This window comes from Asterias amurensis, chromosome 21, assembly GCF_032118995.1.
Source record: "Asterias amurensis chromosome 21, ASM3211899v1".
Lineage (NCBI taxonomy): Eukaryota > Metazoa > Echinodermata > Asteroidea > Forcipulatida > Asteriidae > Asterias > Asterias amurensis.
Genome location: NC_092668.1, coordinates 11,263,662 through 11,282,556, shown reverse-complemented (window position 1 = coordinate 11,282,556; position 18,895 = coordinate 11,263,662). Strand labels below are relative to the sequence as shown.

Sequence of the window (18,895 nt, the reverse complement as noted above, 5' to 3'; positions counted from 1 at the left end):
AATTATTACCAAGAACCAAGAAGATGTTTATTGAATTTTCGAAATCCATTTGGGGGTCTCGTGCAGGGGCACTACACAATAGTTTTTTTTTTTAAACTCTCTGATAAAAGCGCTGTTTATTATGATCAATATTATTTACCTGGGTCTGTTTTTTTCTCTGATGTCTTGAAGTAGTTAACGATGGCGTTACTTCCAAAGTCTGCATCTATTGCTTTGACTACGATGACTTCACTGTCAAACCCAGTGTTATACTCCGCTCCTGTGGTATTGAATAGATGTTAAATTTGCATCGGGACAAAGAACACTAATTTTGGTTTGTACCCAAATTCACCGATGTGTGTAAGCACTGTACACCCAAGTAATATGCCTCTGATTTTTCCCCACAAATTTCAGGAAAGCACCTGATCGTATACAGTGCTAACACACATCGGTGTATATGGGTAAAACCAAAAAGAATATTCCTGTAATAATCAAACAAAAATAATAAATTTATTGATGTGTTTGTAGCCAAACAACTGCTCTTTTCACACTACTTTACAATTGATTAGAAACTGGTTTTTCACTTACCTCCGGTGTAAGATTTAGATGTAAATATCGGTCCATTATCGTTCACATCCAAGACTTTGACAGTGACTTGTAACAAAGTGTTGTCCGTCGGATCGTACGGTACGATGATCGAATCATCGTAATCGAAGTCACTCGTTACTTTAATAACGATGTTTTCATAAGTATCGTTCTTTTCACGGTCCAGTGATTTCTTTAAGGAAAGCTGTCGGGATTCCTTGTTGAGAGTGAAACAGTCTCCAGTGTTCCCATCTGTAGATTCATAGATACAAAACGTGGTTAATAAATATGTATATATTTGGTTTTCGGTAACACCATATGTGTGTATCTATTTGCCAGGTAGAGTCAGTTCTTAGAGAACTGTCTTTCTTTATTCTACTACTGCGGAGTATATTTATCGGATGTTCGGGAGACTTCACAGTTCTGAAAAGAACTGTCCTGCTTTTTAACTACAACCCAGGTGGATCGGTATAGAAAATTGGCTGGACTTTTTACTACTTTAGCTTATAGGATCATAATTAACTGCAGTACCGCGAATAGGTCTCATAAATAAATATGATGATATTAATAATAATAATAACAATAACAATAACAATAACAATAACAATAACAATAACAATAACAATAACAATAACAATAACAATAACAATAACAATAACAATAACAATAACAATAACAATAACAATAACAATAACAATAACAATAACAATAACAATAACAATAACAATAACAATAACAATAACAATAACAATAACAATAACAATAACAATAACAATAACAATAACAATAACAATAACAATAACAATAACAATAACAATAACAATAACAATAACAATAACAATAACAATAACAATAACAATAACAATAACAATAACAATAACAATAACAATAACAATAACAATAACAATAACAATAACAACTAGACATTAGGTGTTTGTGAACAAACACAAAGCTGTTCCGTGTTGTGTAGTTCTTGAGATATGGGGGTCACAAAGTTTATTTTAAATGCCTGAGGAGTCTATAAGAGTAACAAGTTTGAAAACCGGTTGTGTAGTTCTTAAGATATGGTCTCACTTCCGGTTGACCAGGAATATAGGTCAAATTGGGGACACGGTTGTTCTAATTTTGTTTTGATGCCTAAGGAGTCTAAAACTGAAAAAGATTGAAAATCGGTTGTGTAGTTCTTAAGATATGGTCCAACTTCCGGTTGACCCGGAAGTAAAGGTCAACATGGCGTCACGGCTAGCCAATGCGAATGTCCAATGTCAAAGGAGTTAATAACCAAAACAAAATTGAAAATCGGTTATGTAGTTCTTGAAATAAGGTCCCACTTCCGGTTGACCCGGAAGGAAAGGTCAACGTAGGGGTCATGGTTTTCAAAGTTAATATTTAATGCCTAAGGTGTCTATAACTGAAAAAGTTTGAAAATCGGTTGTGTAGTTATTGAGAAATGATCTCACTTCCGGTTGACCCGGAAATAAAGGTCAACATAAGTTCACAGTTTTCTAAGTTAATGTTTAATGTCTAAGTAGTCTATTACTGAAAAAAGTTTGAAAACCGGTTGTGTAGTTCTTGACAAATGGTCCTACTTCCGGTTGACCCGGAAGAAGAGGTCAAAATGGGGTCACGGATTTTCCCCAACAAAATTTAATGCCTAAGGAGTCTATAACTGAAGAAAAAAATTAAATCGGTTGTGTAACTCTTGAAATATGGTCTCACTTCCGGTTGACCCGGAAGTAGAGGTCAAATCGGGGTCACGGTTACCCAATGCAAATCTATCATGCCTAAGGAGTCTATTACTGAAAACAACTTTGAATTCGGCCGTTCACTTCTTGAGATATAGTGCTGCAAAGAAAAACTCATTAAAGCTTCTAATTACCATAAATTATCACGTGATGACGTCACAGTTTTAAAGTTGTGTTTTTCATACTAACAAATTTCATAAGGTACACGATGGTGTGTAACTTACCCCAATCCAATGCCTTTTAAAAAAAACCTATTAGAACGTACATCATTTTAACGAAAACCCTGAACCATCGTAGGATTCCAATGTATGCCTATTGGTTGTGTACAAATCCAATGGAGTATGTCCAGAACACGGTTAGGAAAAAAAAATACATCGATGCCAACATCAGGACAGCGTGGTAGACTCCCCTCAAGTAAGTCCTCAATGAAAACAGGTCCACACTGTATTGCATCCACACATAGAGACAGTGTACAGCCACATGAAAGCGACTGCACGCAGTTTAGTGACTACATCCAGAAGTACTACGTTGTACCGATGACGGCAAGATTTTAATTTATTCGTTAATGATAGACGTCCCTTGATTGGTTTTAATGAACGACAACCATTATTTTTAGAATCAGTGTATTTTTTGACACAAAATATCAAATTCAGGAAACAAACAGATAAATAATTTTGAAGTTATTAAGTTTTTGACCATTTAAATGTTGACATTTGAAGAGCCATTGTGTTTGTGCACAGACACAAAACGTGCAATACATGACGTCATGGTGACGTCGTCCGGATTTTAAGGCCATGGAATAGTTATACAGTACCCACAAAGTACAAAATTGAAAAAAAAATTGCGATCGGACGTATAGTTTGTGAGATATGGCAATCTAAAGATTGGCTAATTAAATATTCATGTCGTTATAACTTAGTTAATTAATTATTTAATTTATGCAAATTACATTTAACTACAACTTCAAGACCTAAGCTTTAATATGATATATGGTCTGACTCTTTTATACTAAGCCAAGTATGATTTTTGGCTTTAACAAAATGCCCTGGTTAAACCTATGGGCTTTTGACGGATACAAATAATAATAATAATAATAATAATAATAATAATAACAAATAAAAATCTTGACGATTTCAATAGCTGTTCCGACCACTACGTCGGAACAGCTAATAACAATAACAATAACAATAACAATAACAATAACAATAACAATAACAATAACAATAACAATAACAATAACAGTAACAGTAACAGTAACAGTAACAGTAACAGTAACAGTAACAGTAACAGTAACAGTAACAGTAACAGTAACAGTAACAGTAACAGTAACAGTAACAGTAACAGTAACAGTAACAGTAACAGTAATAGTAATAGTAATAATAATAATAATAATAATAATAATAATAATAATAATAATAATAATAAAGACATTTTTGTAAATGCTTATTGCAAAAGCCTCTAAGCGCATAGAGAGAACAATAATATAAGCACGGGGTGAAAGATACAATTACAAAGCAGATTACAAATGAGCAGCTTGAAACAAACTATAAACAACTTAAAACAGTGTAAAGAACTAGCCTGCTGAATATGCACAGGAAGACTATTCCAAAGATATGGAACAGTGTAAACGAAAATTATCTTTGACTATAAAAAATGCGGGAAGCTCTTGTAGTAATGGTAAGCAATGACTGTTAAGATGACAAACTTAAAACAACTTAAAAACAGTGTAAAGATCGAACTAGCCTGACGAATATGCACAGGAGGACTATTCCAAAGATATGGAACAGAGTTCTTGTAGAGGTTCTTGTAGCAGTGGTAAGCAATGGCTGTTAAGATGATCGTAAAGTCTAAGTAGGGGAATAATGGTGAACAAGTTCAGCTAAAAAAGTAGGAGATTGACATGTTTGAGCTTTGAAAGTTAACAAAAGCAGGCATATTACTCTTGTGGGATTCGAACTCACAACCTTTGCAAGTCTAGAGCAGTGTCTTATCAACTAGACCACCGAGATTGCCCGGTTGCTACAGGCAGTTTGAAACCTATATTTTAGCATTGATTTAATAGATGGAATTTGCATCAGCGAAAAAGAATAATAACTTTGGTTTGTGAGACTAGTCATCCATGCCATTTTTAAAGTGACTAAAAAAAACTTGAAATTGACTTACTGACAATGAAGTAGAAGATGAGTTGGTTTGAGGGCTCGTCGGCATCAGTGGCCTCGCTGACCAGACCTATAACGGCTGTCGCATTGTTCTCAAAGACGCTGAATTCAATACTCTGATCGGATTCATCTTCCTATCAAATCAAATCAAATCAAATCAAGGAAAGTCAAGTTACCGGTAAGTCAAATCAAATCAAGTTACGTCTGATCAAATCAGATGAGATCAGATCAAATTTAATCAAGTAAAGTAAAATCAAATCAAGTCGAATAAAATCAATTCAATTAAAGTTCACTTAAGTCAAATAAAATAAAATAAAATAAACTAAGTTTAGATCAATTAAAATTAAATCAAACCAAATCAAATCAAATAAAGCCAAATCAAATCAAGTCAAATGAAATCAAGCAAAATGAAATTAAATAAGCCAACAAAATCGAATTCAATCTAATAGTTTAAGTTAAAGCGAATAAATAAAATAAAATAAAATCAAGCTGAATAAAGTCAAATCAAATCGAATCAGATCAAATCAAATTGTGTTGAATAGAGTCAAACAAATCAAATGAAGCCAAATCAAAAAAATTCAAGTCAAAGCAAGGTTAGTCAAATCAAATCAAGTCAATTCAGATCAACTCAAATAAAATAAAACCATATCTATGCTCAGACTTTAAAGACACTGACACTATTGGTAATTACTCAAAATAATTGTTAAGCAAACCTTACTTGGTAACAAGCAATGGCGAGCTGATGATAGTATAAAATATTGTGACGTGAGAAATGCTCCCTTTGAAGCAATGTAGTTTTTGCGAAAAAAGTAATTTCTCAATAAATTTTTTGAATTAAATTCGAGACCTATAGCTGAGGTCTTGAATGCAAGGCATCTGAAAGCACACAACTTGTGCGACAAGGGTGTTTTTCTGTCGTCATTCTCTCGCAACTTTGACAACCAGTTTAGATGAAATTTTCACAGGCTTGTTATTGTGTGCATCATGTTGAGATGTGTCAATTGAGAAGACTGGTCTCTGACACTTACCAAAATGTGTCCAGTAGGGCTACCTTTTAAAGCCATTGGACCCTTTCGGTAAACAGTATTGTCCAAGGCCCACACTTCGTGTATCACAACTTCTATATCAAATAACAAACCTGTAAAAATTTGGGCTTAATCGGTCATCGTAGTCAGGAGAAAATAACGGGAAAACCCACCCTTGTATCCGCGCGTTTCGCCGTGTCATGACATGTGTTTAAAATAAATCCGTAGTTCTCGTTAACGAGAATTGATATTGTTTTACTGTTTTCTCAAAAAGTAAAGCATTTCATGGAATAGTATTTCAAGAGAAGTATTTCACCACTACTTTCTGTAAACCCTGTAAGTTATTTGTAAATCTGTGATTTTTTTTTTTTTTTTTTTCTGTACCGAAAGGGTCCAATGGCTTTAAACCTTATGATCGTCAAGAGGTTAGAGACTATTTTAGAAAGTTTTACTCACCCAGAATATTGGCTCATTATCATCCGTATCGTTAACCTTAATGATGAACGTTACTCTAGTGGAAAACTTATTACTTCCGTCACCTTTATTGTATGCTTCTATAGTCAACTAAAAACAAAACAAAAAACAAATTGTAGAAAAAATACATGTTGAGTCTCACTAATGACAACAAAATACAATGGGTATGAAAGTCACTTTAATGTGGTACAAATTATCTGCTAAAAAGAGAAAGAATTCTTGACTTGTTACTAAGTTCGCTAAACTTTATGAAATTTCAAGGAAGTTATTTTCTTGGCTTAAATTCAACAACTGTTTTTTTTATATATAAATGGTCGATATAATAAATGCATCAGGACTATAGTCAATAATAAATGCATCAGGACTATAGTCTTGGTTTTGTCAAACATTGCTTAGCGCCAATTTTTAAGTAAAATCCACAAGTTCTACGACAAAATTTAAGTGGACCCGAAATTCTTTTTACATGACCAGAATCAGCAAGATAAATGCTTTCTACACAGTTTAACATATAAACTGTTTTTACTATCTCATTTTTGTTAACTAGTAGACTTCCAAACTCAACAGAATTGCAAGATATTTGTCAGACTAGACCGCTCGACCACGGCAAGAATTTGATTATATTATTTCCTTACTTCGTATTCCGCTTTTGTCTCGCGGTCAGTCACATGACCATCTTTGAAGGAAACCATACAAACGCCATCATCATTAGACTTAGAGTCGAGCTTGAAGAATTCTTGTCCATCTGGCGACTGTACAAACCTGAAGTAAATTTCGCCATTTATGCCCACGTCAGAGTCGAGTGCTGTTAAATTTAAAACAAATCCAGTGGAATTCTGAAAAGAAGAAATTAGAAGAACATAGGTTAGCAAGATTATATCCAATTCAATTATATTTTTTCATCACAATTTACAAGTGTTTGACCATTACGTTAGCAGACACCTATGGTACTTTCTGTTCTTCCTGTAATGAAGCAGTCCCTATTGGTTTTGTACACAAATGACTAGTGAGGACCCATAAAAACTAAGTACAGACTATTGAGGACCTATTGCATACACACAGTCGTGTTTGACCATGTACGTTAGAGGACACCTGTTGTACATTCTGATGTTCCTGTAATGAAGCAATCCCTTGGTTTTGTACACAAATGAATATAGTGAGGACCCATAAAAACAAAGAACCCACTAGTGAGGACCATTGCATACACACAGTCGTGTTTGACCACGTTAGAGGACGCCTAATGTACTTTCTGTTGTTCCTGTATTGAAGCAATCCCTTTTGGTTTTGTACACGAATGACTAGTGAGGACCCATGAAAACAAAGAACCGACAAGTGAGGACCTATTGCATACACACAGTCGTGTTTGACCACGTTAGAGGATACCTATTTGTACTTTCTGTTGTTCCTGTATTGAAGCAATCCCTTTTGGTTTTGTACACGAATGACTAGTGAGGACCCATGAAAACAAAGAACCGACAAGTGAGGACCTATTGCATACACACAGTCGTGTTTGACCACGTTAGAGGATACCTATTTGTACTTTCTGTTGTTCCTGTATTGAAGCAATCCCTTTTGGTTTTGTACACGAATGACTATGTGAGGACCCATGTAAACAAAGAACCGACTAGTGAGGACCTATATTGTCCCTATTGGAAAAATGTCCTCAGAGGGTAGGCCATACAAACCCACACACACACAAATGGAAGGACAAGGCAAACACTACCTGCCCCTTTGGCTGGCTTCGCCAACTGGGCATAAAAAGGAGGCCCTTCTTCCCTTTTCAAAAAGAGAGAGCACTAAACATTTATTTATTTATTTGGCCTTACCTCTTCAACATAGATGGTACTCAAATCAGTTGGGAAAGTGATTTCTGGAGGGTCATCGTTGACATCTGTGACTGTTATCTGAACCGTGGCATTGGCATTGTTCGAAGGCGATCCTGCATCCCTCGCAACAACGAAGAGGAAGTAAATGCCTACCCTGTTTGCCAAGCTTGACTTGACCATAATATTTCCTGTGTTGTCACTAGTGGTGATGTTAAACAGCTCTTCAGCTGTGGAGTAAAAAAAAAAAAAAAAAGGTAAATTTCCTTAAAGTTGCAAGGCTCGCCACATAAAAACTTTCCATGTTTGTTGTGTTGTCATTTAGCCTCAAGACCAATCAAGCTCAAATTTTCACAGGTGAGTTATTTTATGCATTATGTTGAGATACACCAAGAGAGAAGACTGGTCTTTGACAATTACCAAGAGTGTCCATTGTCTTTAACATGGCCATTCACAAGTCAAACAAGAATAGTTGCGTGATTAAAACCTACCACAACCACGCTGTAACATTAGCAAACCTTGGCGCCATACAACTCCAGGAGGGAACTCACGGTACAATTACACCACAGCCAGTCACAACAACTTTTCCTGTGTCGGCTGACAGAAAAAAAAGTCCAATGAAAAAACGGCTTAAGTTAAAAAGATGACCTTACCCTTATCGCTTCCCCCTTCAATGGAGTATTCCAATTGTGAGCTAGGGGTGCCGGGTTGATCAGCATCCGTCGCAGTCACTGTAAACACAATATCACCCTCTGGTACAGTTTCCTGAATGGACCTCGGCTCAAACTTGTTGAAGACTGGCGCATTGTCGTTAACATCGAGAACAATAATCTCCACCTGATGACAGAAATAAAATGGAGTAAGACGATGGAATAACTAATAATAATAATAATAATACTGCCGTCGGTTTCACAAAGAGTTGGGACTCGTCTTATCTCGAGGTAGGACGAGTAACTCGTCTTAACTTAGGATTAATCTTAAGGTCTGCATGCAACAGTGCAGGGTTGGGACTCGTGCTAAGTCCTAAGATTAGTCTTAAGCTAGGAAGAGTTTTGTGAAATCGACGGCAGGGTTCTTAAATAGAGCGCTTTATCACACCCCTTTTAGGGGTGTATCGAAGCACACATTATTTTTTACTGCAAGGTATGTGAAACTATGATGAGATAAGAGGCAAAGTATACCTTTGGTTTCTGGAACTGTTTGAACCGTTCAATTGTTTTATTAACTGTTAATAAAATGTAGATGGCCGTCTCCATACTTAATCAATGTCTGTGTTCGGAGGTGCAAGTCAGAAGCCTGCTCACAACCCTTAGGTTTATTATAGAAAAGGTCATAAAAACTGCATAAATTGAAAAATCTGGGTCTGAAAAAAACTTCAATGCCTTTCGGCATAAGTTATCAGCCAGGATTTGGTGTCCCAATTTACTGGAAATTTAAAAACCGGGTGTCCAAATTGTTCACCTACAATAGAATTACATGTAAATGAAAAAAAAAGAAAAAAGGTATCAATAAGGGAATCAATGTGTGGTGAAGAGGTTTTCAACTAGTGGTTTAATCCCAACGAGGCCTGGTTTTTGATAATTTTACCGAGACGAAGTCGAGGTAAATTATCAAGAACCAGGCCTCGGCGGGTTTAAACCACTGGTTGAAAACCGATTCAACACACTTTGATTCCCATTCATAAATACCTTTTCGGTCAAAAAACATCAGCACATTTTGGTAAAAAAGTAAAATAAATGCAAAAATTATAATTGTTCAATGATTTCTTTCAACACAACACCCCTCCAGCTATGAAATGGTTAAGCCCACCGCCGCCCTCGGGTAAACAACTCCTTATAAGGGAATGCTGTGCACGTCCTGCGTATCGCATGATGGGGCACAACTGTTTCAGCCGTTGCTCTTGACCAATGAATGTAGAAACTGTCTTATAAAAACAGGTGCAAGCACAATGTCATGCCCATGTTTCAACACTTTTTACTGGTCATAAACACACCAACGTGACACGCTCTCCACCAATAGGAATAGCGAAACTGTCTGAGGTATTTATGAATACAAATTTAAAACAAGGTGTCTATAAGACACCCAGGCACCCCTCTGGCTATCCTGTATGTGTAGCCCTACTCACCGCTTCGTTCTCACTTCTTCCGCCACCATCTATAGCATTAATCGTCAGGACGTGCTCCTCTTCTGTCTCACGATCAAGCTTAGCGCCTTCTTTAATCATTATCGCTCCCTAAGTGAAATCAAAGGAACAAGAAAAGAAAGAACCAGTCAAATGAAAGGATAACAACACAAAGTAAAAATAAAAATAATAGGAACTTCTTTGGCCCTTAAGAACCAAGTTCTAAAAAAAGTAAAGCGTATCCTGAGTCTTAAAGTATCACTTGCTGATGGTGCTTTAGTTTTTAAGAAATTAGGAAACAAATTATTGTTGTCTCAGTAAGATGAAAATTATTTGAGCACGTACAACATATTTACGTGATTCCTGAAAACATTGCTCTTTGATTTTCACTTTTTTCCCTCAAAAAATTGTCGACCTATGAAGCTTAAACTTCTATAACATACCTCATCATTCACAGTGAGTGAGGATTCATGTCATGGCCTACAACTTGATCTACAATATTACATAACTCTTTAAGTTCAAAATAATTTATTTTCCCTTGTGGGAGTATGCAGAATTCCCCTGATGGGAAGATCATAAAAAACCGCACAAACAAACAAACTTACCGTTGTTTCGTTTATGGTGAATATGTCATCAGCGTTTCCTGAGGCAATGCCGTAAGTCACATGACCAAATACATCTCCAGCGTCTTGATCCACTGCAGACACTCTCAGAATCTCCACACCCGTCGTGAAATTCTCAAAAAGAGCAACGCTGTAGTTACTCAGTTTAAACTTCGGAGGGAACTCGTTAACGTCTATAATACTGATCGTGATGTTTGTAGTTGTATTTTGCACAGGGTCTCCTTTGTCTGTTGCTACAATGAGGGCGTGATACGTGGCCATTTCCTCGCGGTTAAACGTACCTTTGACTTGCAGTATACCTAGAAATAAAAAAATGTGATGCGATCAAGAGAGACAAGTCGTCGGTTGAAAATAATTATCAGTATGGAGAAACAAGCCAAAGTAGGCCGGCATGGGTGACATTTTCAAAAAAATATTTTTGTAAATTGAAATGCTCAAATATATATTATTTCGTATTGGCAACTTCCTTTCTGATAAATAACTTTAAAAAAAGGGTTGTAATTATCATTGATAGAAAAAGTGCCAATGTATTTATAAATTCACAAATTGACTTTAAATATATTTATTCTCTCGCAATCCAGGTGTTTCTACTTTCACAAGTTTTGAGCATATTTTGGCATACATCTAGTCAGGATACTTGTCTTTGAAAATTACTAAAGGCATACCCTGCCTCTACCAGCAACAAAATAGTTAATGGCCTAACGTTTCGACTCTAGCAGAGTCCTTCACTTTTGTGCATTAATAAAAGGAACTATGCATGGAGCTTCTTGGTTGGTAAGAAATTTGCAACAGAGAACTATAGTTCTATTTTTCTCATTTAACATAAACAGCAGCATTTTTTATTAAGGTTGATTAAAGGCACTGGACACCTTTGGAAATTGTCAAAGACCAGTCTTCTCACTTGGTGTATCTCAACATATGCATAAAATGACAAACCTGTGAAAATTTGAGCTCAATTGGTCGTCGAAGTTTTGAGGTAATTCGAGACCTCAAATTCTAATTCTGAGGTCTCAAATCAAACTTAATTCATGGAAAATTACTTCTTTCAAGAAAACTTTGTTACTTCAGAGGGAGCCGTTTCTCACAATGTTTTATATTACCAACAGTTCCCCATTACTTGTTACCAAGTAAGGTTTCATGCTAATAATTAATTTGGGTAATTACCAATAGTGTCCACTGCCTTTAAGTAAATATTATTGTCTGACTAATTTTCAGAAATACAACAAAATCAAACTTACCAGTCTCTGGATCAATTTTCATCAGATTTTTATCATCTACAAGATCAAAAATGATCTCTCCGTTTGAACCTTCGTCTTTGTCCGTTGCGCTAATTATAGCCGATATGATAGTGCCCTCAATGTCATTTTCGGTAACGTCAAACTCGTAGTCGACATCTGAGAACGCTGGAGCGTTGTCGTTAACGTCTAAAATGGTTAGACTCAATGTGGCTGCAAAGTTCAACGTGAACGGTTACATGATGAAGTAGTCGCATTATGGAATTAAAAGTAAAAAATAAAACAGTTTAACATACCCACATTTTACAAAATAAAATATAATGACTAAATAAAACATATTGACAAAGCAGGGAGACCACCAACAAAACGCTAGTTTGATTTTTTGGATCGTAGGTGATATGTTAATGTATATACAACTAATCTAATCTTTGAAAATTACATTTCAAAAGGTGATAGCGTTTTTCAGATATTGCCAAAAATCTGGAGTGGTTATGTCCGTGTTGGTAGAATAAACCATTATTTAAAAACAGGCCCTGCACAATATGAGAAACGTTTTTATGTAGAATTTAAGTTCTCAGATTGAAATATTTATGAAATGACTCTTTCTTACAACCACATTTCTTAGAAGGGAATTGTTTCTCAAGCTCTTTTACATTATCAACAGTTCCAAAGCTTCTTACAAAGTAAGTTTTTATGGTTATGAATTTTTTTGGGTTACTACTTCATAACCCTGCTTTCAAAGTTTTTTTCCACAAACTCAGGGCAAGTTTTTTTTTATAAGGAAGCCACCTCGAATTTAAGAGTAATTTCAAAAAAAGTTTCAATATCAAACTTACCGATTGCCATTTGTTCCTCAGTCGCATTTACATCTTTAACAACAACTGGAATCACAAAGCGTGTAACGTCTTCTCTATCCAGTTCAATCGCAGTGAAGACGCCGCCAGTTTGATTGATCGAGAACCAGCCACTGAAATTTCGCTCAATTTTATCGTCTTTGTTAAAACCACTGATTGTGTCAAAAGAGTAGACTAATTCGGCCGCTTCATCTGAATCCGTTGCTGTAACCATCGTTATCAACGTACCGTTGACGACACCTGAATAGAGATAAATCAAACCATCATTAATGATGCTAAAGTCAATTTGTTTCAATTCAATTCAATTCAATTCAAGTGAAATCAAATTTCTTGGCTAATGGTTTATTTAAAAACTTTAAAACTTTGCGTTCCAAAGATCGAGTAAGGTTTATCAGGATTCACAACCGCAATGCGTCGTGGGTAGACAGAGGGGGCATTTCGACGGTGTGTGTCGTCATGCCATTGGCACAAGCATGATCTATATCTTTGGTGGGTTCAACAGCGCCCTCTCTTGCTATTAGCAATAAACCTTTTTGCACTTTCTTTTTTTGCAATTTTTTTTACCCTCGTTAATCTCTTTAACCGGTGTCTCCTCAGAGAATGTAGGCTTCTTGTTATTAACGTCTAAGATGGTGATGATCACTGAGCAGTTTCCGGGAGGCTGGTAAGGATCTCCTCTATCAAGAGCCTCTACTTCTAGCTCGTACGAAGACTCCAGGTCCCGATCGAGCTGGTCGTTGACGGTGATGTTCCCCGTTGAGATTTCAATGCGGAAAGCAGAGACGCTGACGTCCGTCTCTCTGAAGAAATAGTCAATACGGGCGTTTGCCGAGCCGACCCTGTCCATATCCTCAGCTTTGACTTGAAGAACAAAATCTACAGCCAGTAAAACATAAAATCAATTGATATAGGAAAGGTTTGAAGGTACCTTATAACCAGATATCTCTATTTTCTCATTGAACATAAACAGCATCATTTTTTATTTGGGTTGATTAAAGACACTGGACACCTTTGGAAATTGTCAAAGACTAGTCTTCTCACTTGGTGTATCTCAACATATGCATACAAAAACAAACCTGTAAAAATTTAAGCTCATCGGTCGTCAAAGTTGCGAGATAATATCGAAAGAAAAAACACCCTTGTCACACAATGTTGTGTGCTTTCATCAGATGCTTGATTTCAAGACCTCAAATTCTAAATCTGAGGTCTCAAAATTAAATTCATGGAAAATTACTTCTTTCTGAAAAACTACGTTACTTCAGAGGGAGCAGTTTCTCACAATGTTTTATACTATCAACTGCTCGTTATCAAGTAAGGTTTTATGCTAATAATTATTTTGAGTAATTACTAAAAGTGTCCACTGCCTTTTAACAAATCTGAGACTAAATTATCAAGATTTTTAGGAGGAATGTCGAAGTGAATGTCCAATTTTTGGTAGCCCATTGGTTAAAAAAAAAAAAGCTTTTGAAAGTGTTCTTAGTGCCAGAGAAGTAGATTAGAAAACAGAATTTTTTCAAATGTGGAAAAAACAACAGCTGTTTTTCTTTATCAGGTTGACTTTAAAAGTCTAAACTCGGATAAAAGAAGACATTCTCACTTGAAAGACATCTGTCTCAGATAATAATCAACAAAACTTATTTAGAATACTTCTTAAGACGAACCTCCTCTCTTGGCATCTTCTAGTATTTTACCGACAAATACATCCTTGACGAATACTGGAGAGTGATCATTCTTATCCTGTGGAAAACAAAACAAAATGTTACAACTTGTTAAACACGTTTGCAATGGGAGACTTTACAAAAGCTCTGCCACTAGAGGGCAGCAGACATACCAGGTAAGGGTGCACAACTCCTATACCAAATTTAGTAAATGCTAAAAATTCAAAAATACTCAAAAAATATTTAGAAGTCTCTCAGCCTCTTGAAAACTAAATCAGATACATTGTCATACACTAAACTTTAGATTTCTTCTCAATTTTTTTGTAGGTCAGCATTTTGGAATTTTTGCTAATTACCCAAGAAGAAACACTCCCAAAACCTCATGCACACCGCTTGTTATCATAGGGGAACTCGTGTCCAGTACGTCCTGTTCCAGAACAGTGCGGTTTATGCTGGCATTGTGTTATGAAAAAACAAAATACAGTTTGGCTAAATCAAAATACAAAATCAAAAACACGCAAAACACAAGGTATTTGCTGTCAGTGACCGTCACTCATGCTTCTCCTATTCCTAAGTTGTTGACATTACCTGGTGAAGAGCGCCCTCTCTTGGTGAATGGCAGATAGTGTAAAGTTTCCCATTAGTTATAAAAAATTACTTCAAAGTGAAATGTAAAACTAAAAATGCTTTACACTTTTGAAAGATGCTGTATGCTTCTAACCAATAGTTGTTATGCACTTTAATTGATTGATTACCAAATGTAAAATTACCAATAGTGTTCAGTACCTTTAAATTAAAAAATGCTTCTATGGAATCCATACCTGAATATTAATGTCAATATTTGCAGTTGTCATTTGGGAAACTTTTCCTCCGTTAGCAGCGATCACTGTCAAATTAAACAAGGGTCCATCTTCCTCAAAGTCTAATATCTCATCCAGAGAAATTCTTGCCGTCGTAGCAGTCATTTTATCAATACGGAATTTCTCTGATAGAGAAGTGTTTAATAAGGAAAAGAAGATTTCTTTGTTCTCGATCGCATCATCTATGTCTCTTGCCTGTAAGAAAAGATCGTTCCACTTCATTATAAAGGCACAGTAGGCCCTATTAGTGTAGAAGATGTGACAGTTCTTTTCAGAACTGAGAAATCTCCTGAAAGATCCGAAAAATCTACTCCGTGGTAGTTAGAGTAAGGCAAGATAGTTCTCCAAAGAGCTTACTCGACCTGGCAATTAAACACACATGCATGGTGTTACTGCAAACCAAATATGTATCGATACCTCTCACCATGCACTACCTCAAATCCCACACTCTTAAAACTAAAGAGTTGAATCCAACACTTGCATGTGTTCGGTGAGTGACTACACTTTGAAAGTGTTGGATCCAGCGTTTCGTTTGTTAAATCTAGCATTTTAAATGTTTGATTCAACGCAAAAAATTTCATCTCAACAATTTAAGTGTTATTTCAACATTTCTCAAAAATATTCCTTGAAATTGTTGGATCAGCTTTTTAAACGTTAAAATAGCACATAAATTGTTGACTGAATACTTTAAAATGCTGGATTTAACATATACAACGCTGGATTCAACACTTTCAAAGTGTAGTCACTCATTGAACACATGCAAGTGTTGGGTTCAACTCTTTAGTTTTAAGAGTGCACTTACCGTAACTTGTACAAGAAATTCTTCAGGTATTTGATTCTCTTCTACGCTGGATTCAACACTTTCAAAGTGTAGTCACTCATTGAACACATGCAAGTGTTGGGTTCAACTCTTTAGTTTTAAGAGTGCACTTACCGTAACTTGTACAAGAAATTCTTCAGGTATTTGATTCTCTTCTACGTTCACCGTGTACTCCGTGGGATTGAACTCCGGAGGGTTATCATTCTCATCCATTAGTTCTATCTGCACTGTGGCCGTTCCACGTCGTTGGGAGTCCGACGCCACACAGGTCAAGAAATACACTTTCTGGATTTCGTAGTCCAGGGTGGCGTGTACTTTAGAGTATATCTCCCCCGTAGTTTTGTTGATAACAAATCTTTTGATAAGTGAAAAAGAAAAAACTTAGGTGTGTATGACACAAAACTCAAACGTCCACAGATTTACATTCACTTAAATTATAATGATGGCAAACAGCTTCCCATTACTTGCTGATGTGCTGTAGCTTTGGAGAAATGAGTAAAACAATTGCAATTTTGTTTAGCATGTACAACACCTGAAAACATTGCTCTGTGGTTTGCATTTTTTTCCCCTTAAAAACTCAACGACAAATGAAGCTGTGGGAGAGTATGCTTGCCCATTTTCAGAAGGGTTCCATCCATGGGAAAATGAGTGGATCACAAAACTGAATTTGATCTTAGAAACCCACTTTGAAGACAAAGAGTCAACTTACTGTGGATCAGATCCTTGGCCGAGGAGTTCGTAAGTGATTTGGTTGAACTCATCAGAATCTTTGTCAGTCGCCTGAGTAAACAAATAAATATAACACAGAAAATTAACTTTCAACACACATGACCTAGCTTCCTGTCTCATTCGAAGGAAGAAGAGAGAAGCAAAAATGGTTAAAGGGTCTTGCTCAGGGATACTACAATGACTTCAACCTACACTCTGCTGATAAGAAACGCTAAGAAACACCAGAGCTTGAATTTGTGCTCTTATAAAGACACTGGACACTGTTGGTTATTTCCAAAGACCAGTCTTCTCACTTGGTGTATCTCAACATATGCATAAAACGACCAACCTGTGACAATTTTAGCTCAGTCGGTCATCAAAGTTGCGAGATAATAATGAAAGAAACAATACCCTGGTCACACGAAGTTGTGTGCTTTCAGATGCTTGATTGAGACCTCAAATTCTTAAATTGAGGTCTCAAAATCAAATTCATGGAAAGTTACTTCTTTCTCTACGTCACTTCAGAGGGAGCTGTTTCTAACAATATTTTATACTATTAACCTCTACCCATTACTCATTACCAAGTAAGGTTTCATGCTTGTAATTATTGTGAGTAATTACCAATAGTGTCCACTGCCTTTAACTCCTCAGCCACGACATTCCAGTCATCACAGAAAATAATTACTAACCTATATGTGTTTGGTGTAATCAGATCAACCACTTCCTTTAAATTAGTTTTGATCCAGGACAAGTTTTACTTTAGTGAAAAATTCTTTCTCTGTTATTCATTCCAGCTGTTTTTGTTAATGTACTTACTACTGACCTTTGTTATGTTGACAAATTCATCTTTGGAATTCTCAGGGATGGAGAAAACATAAGCGTCCTGACTGAAAGTGGGAGTTTCGTCATTCTGATCAAGCAACGTGATGTTGACATAAACAGTATCATAAACAATGTATCCGGATTTGTCTTGGGCGTATATCTGTGGCAAAGAAAATTAGGAGGGGCAGTTGAAGTAATGTGGGATACTGTACCTTGTAAAATTTTAACTGAAATGTTTTTCTGTTCTAATCTCAGATGCATTTGTAAATACAATAGGTTTACTATTTGTTTTACAGTTTTTGTGAAGTATTTTGATGTAGTATAGTTCATAACAAATCCAACCTGATTTATAAGGTGGCTAATAAAATCATGGAGTCCTGATCGATCCTTGTCCATTTGATGCATGTATTGTGAGGTTTGAGAATATATTTGGTTTGTGGTAATCCCTGGGCCGCACGGCCACAGCTTACAGAATGGGAAAGAGGACTCCTAAAGGTGCTATTGTGACCTATATAGGGGGGTCGCCATTTGCACAAATAGGAAATAAACAATAAATTGGTCAAAATAAACAATTTATTACTGATATAATTATCATACAACAAAAAAAGACAAATCACACAGCAGTTTTAACGAACCTCAAACTGTAGGAACTTATACTTCTCGTAGTCTAGTTTATCAGTGTTGTTCCAAACTCGTAGGTCCACGCCCCCTTCGCCAGTAATCTTTCTACTCCGTATGTCAAAGGCATCTGAATCACGTCCGCCCAGCCCAAAGTAGAAGACGTTATTTGGAGACTGAAGAAATAGTCATAACGAAGTATAAAGAGAAATAAGTAAAGAAGAAATTTGACTATGGCCAATTTGTTGCTGAAAAAAAAAATAAAGTGATTTTTTTTATTATCTTGAGAAATTCTGAAAAGATACATCTTTGGATAAACTAATTTAATACAAAACGAGAGAGAGAGAGGTATTTAATTATTGAAAATAAACCACAAGGGAAACTGACTCAGGCAATTTTTGAATAGTTTGGCAATGGGTTTGAACACAACAAATTGACTGGAGCGGGACTTGAACCAACAACCTCAAGATTAATGTACCAGCACTCTATCAATTGAGCTATAATCCAGCCAACACTATATTGGACTGCTCTCATCTTTTTGCTATAACTCAAGGTGAAATACATAGTCTTCAAAAACTCCAGAATCACGATGCGAGACTCATTTTCTCTGTCCACCGCTCTGTGGCTGCTATAGACCTTTCTTTTGCAATGTCATAGCCCGAGTTTTTGCCAACCCAGATTGGAAAACTATAGAAAGCCGTAAGTGCAAATTAAGAAAAGATCGCTATTTTTGGTAACAATGTAACAAAATTTGTTGATTTTGTTAAAAACATAACAATTAATTATGA

At 36.1% G+C, this 18,895-nt stretch overlaps 1 protein-coding gene across 1 annotated transcript in view; it reads right to left on the bottom strand.

Moving 5' to 3' along the window:
• LOC139952946 (cadherin-23-like) overlaps positions 1-18,895 on the bottom strand; it is a 44,793-nt gene that overhangs the window by 12,039 nt on the left and 13,859 nt on the right. The window contains exons 13-30 of the mRNA XM_071952282.1: positions 18,125-18,283; positions 17,491-17,649; positions 16,669-16,739; positions 16,074-16,314; positions 15,101-15,334; positions 14,283-14,358; positions 13,186-13,497; positions 12,604-12,861; positions 11,771-11,980; positions 10,515-10,831; positions 9,913-10,020; positions 8,441-8,624; positions 7,791-8,017; positions 6,600-6,800; positions 5,950-6,057; positions 4,473-4,602; positions 568-816; positions 140-259 (exon numbers count right to left, since the gene is read on the bottom strand). Of these exons, the coding sequence (XP_071808383.1) occupies positions 140-259; positions 568-816; positions 4,473-4,602; positions 5,950-6,057; positions 6,600-6,800; positions 7,791-8,017; positions 8,441-8,624; positions 9,913-10,020; positions 10,515-10,831; positions 11,771-11,980; positions 12,604-12,861; positions 13,186-13,497; positions 14,283-14,358; positions 15,101-15,334; positions 16,074-16,314; positions 16,669-16,739; positions 17,491-17,649; positions 18,125-18,283 (3,364 nt within the window). The remainder of the gene's footprint in view (positions 1-139; positions 260-567; positions 817-4,472; positions 4,603-5,949; positions 6,058-6,599; positions 6,801-7,790; positions 8,018-8,440; positions 8,625-9,912; positions 10,021-10,514; positions 10,832-11,770; positions 11,981-12,603; positions 12,862-13,185; positions 13,498-14,282; positions 14,359-15,100; positions 15,335-16,073; positions 16,315-16,668; positions 16,740-17,490; positions 17,650-18,124; positions 18,284-18,895) is intronic.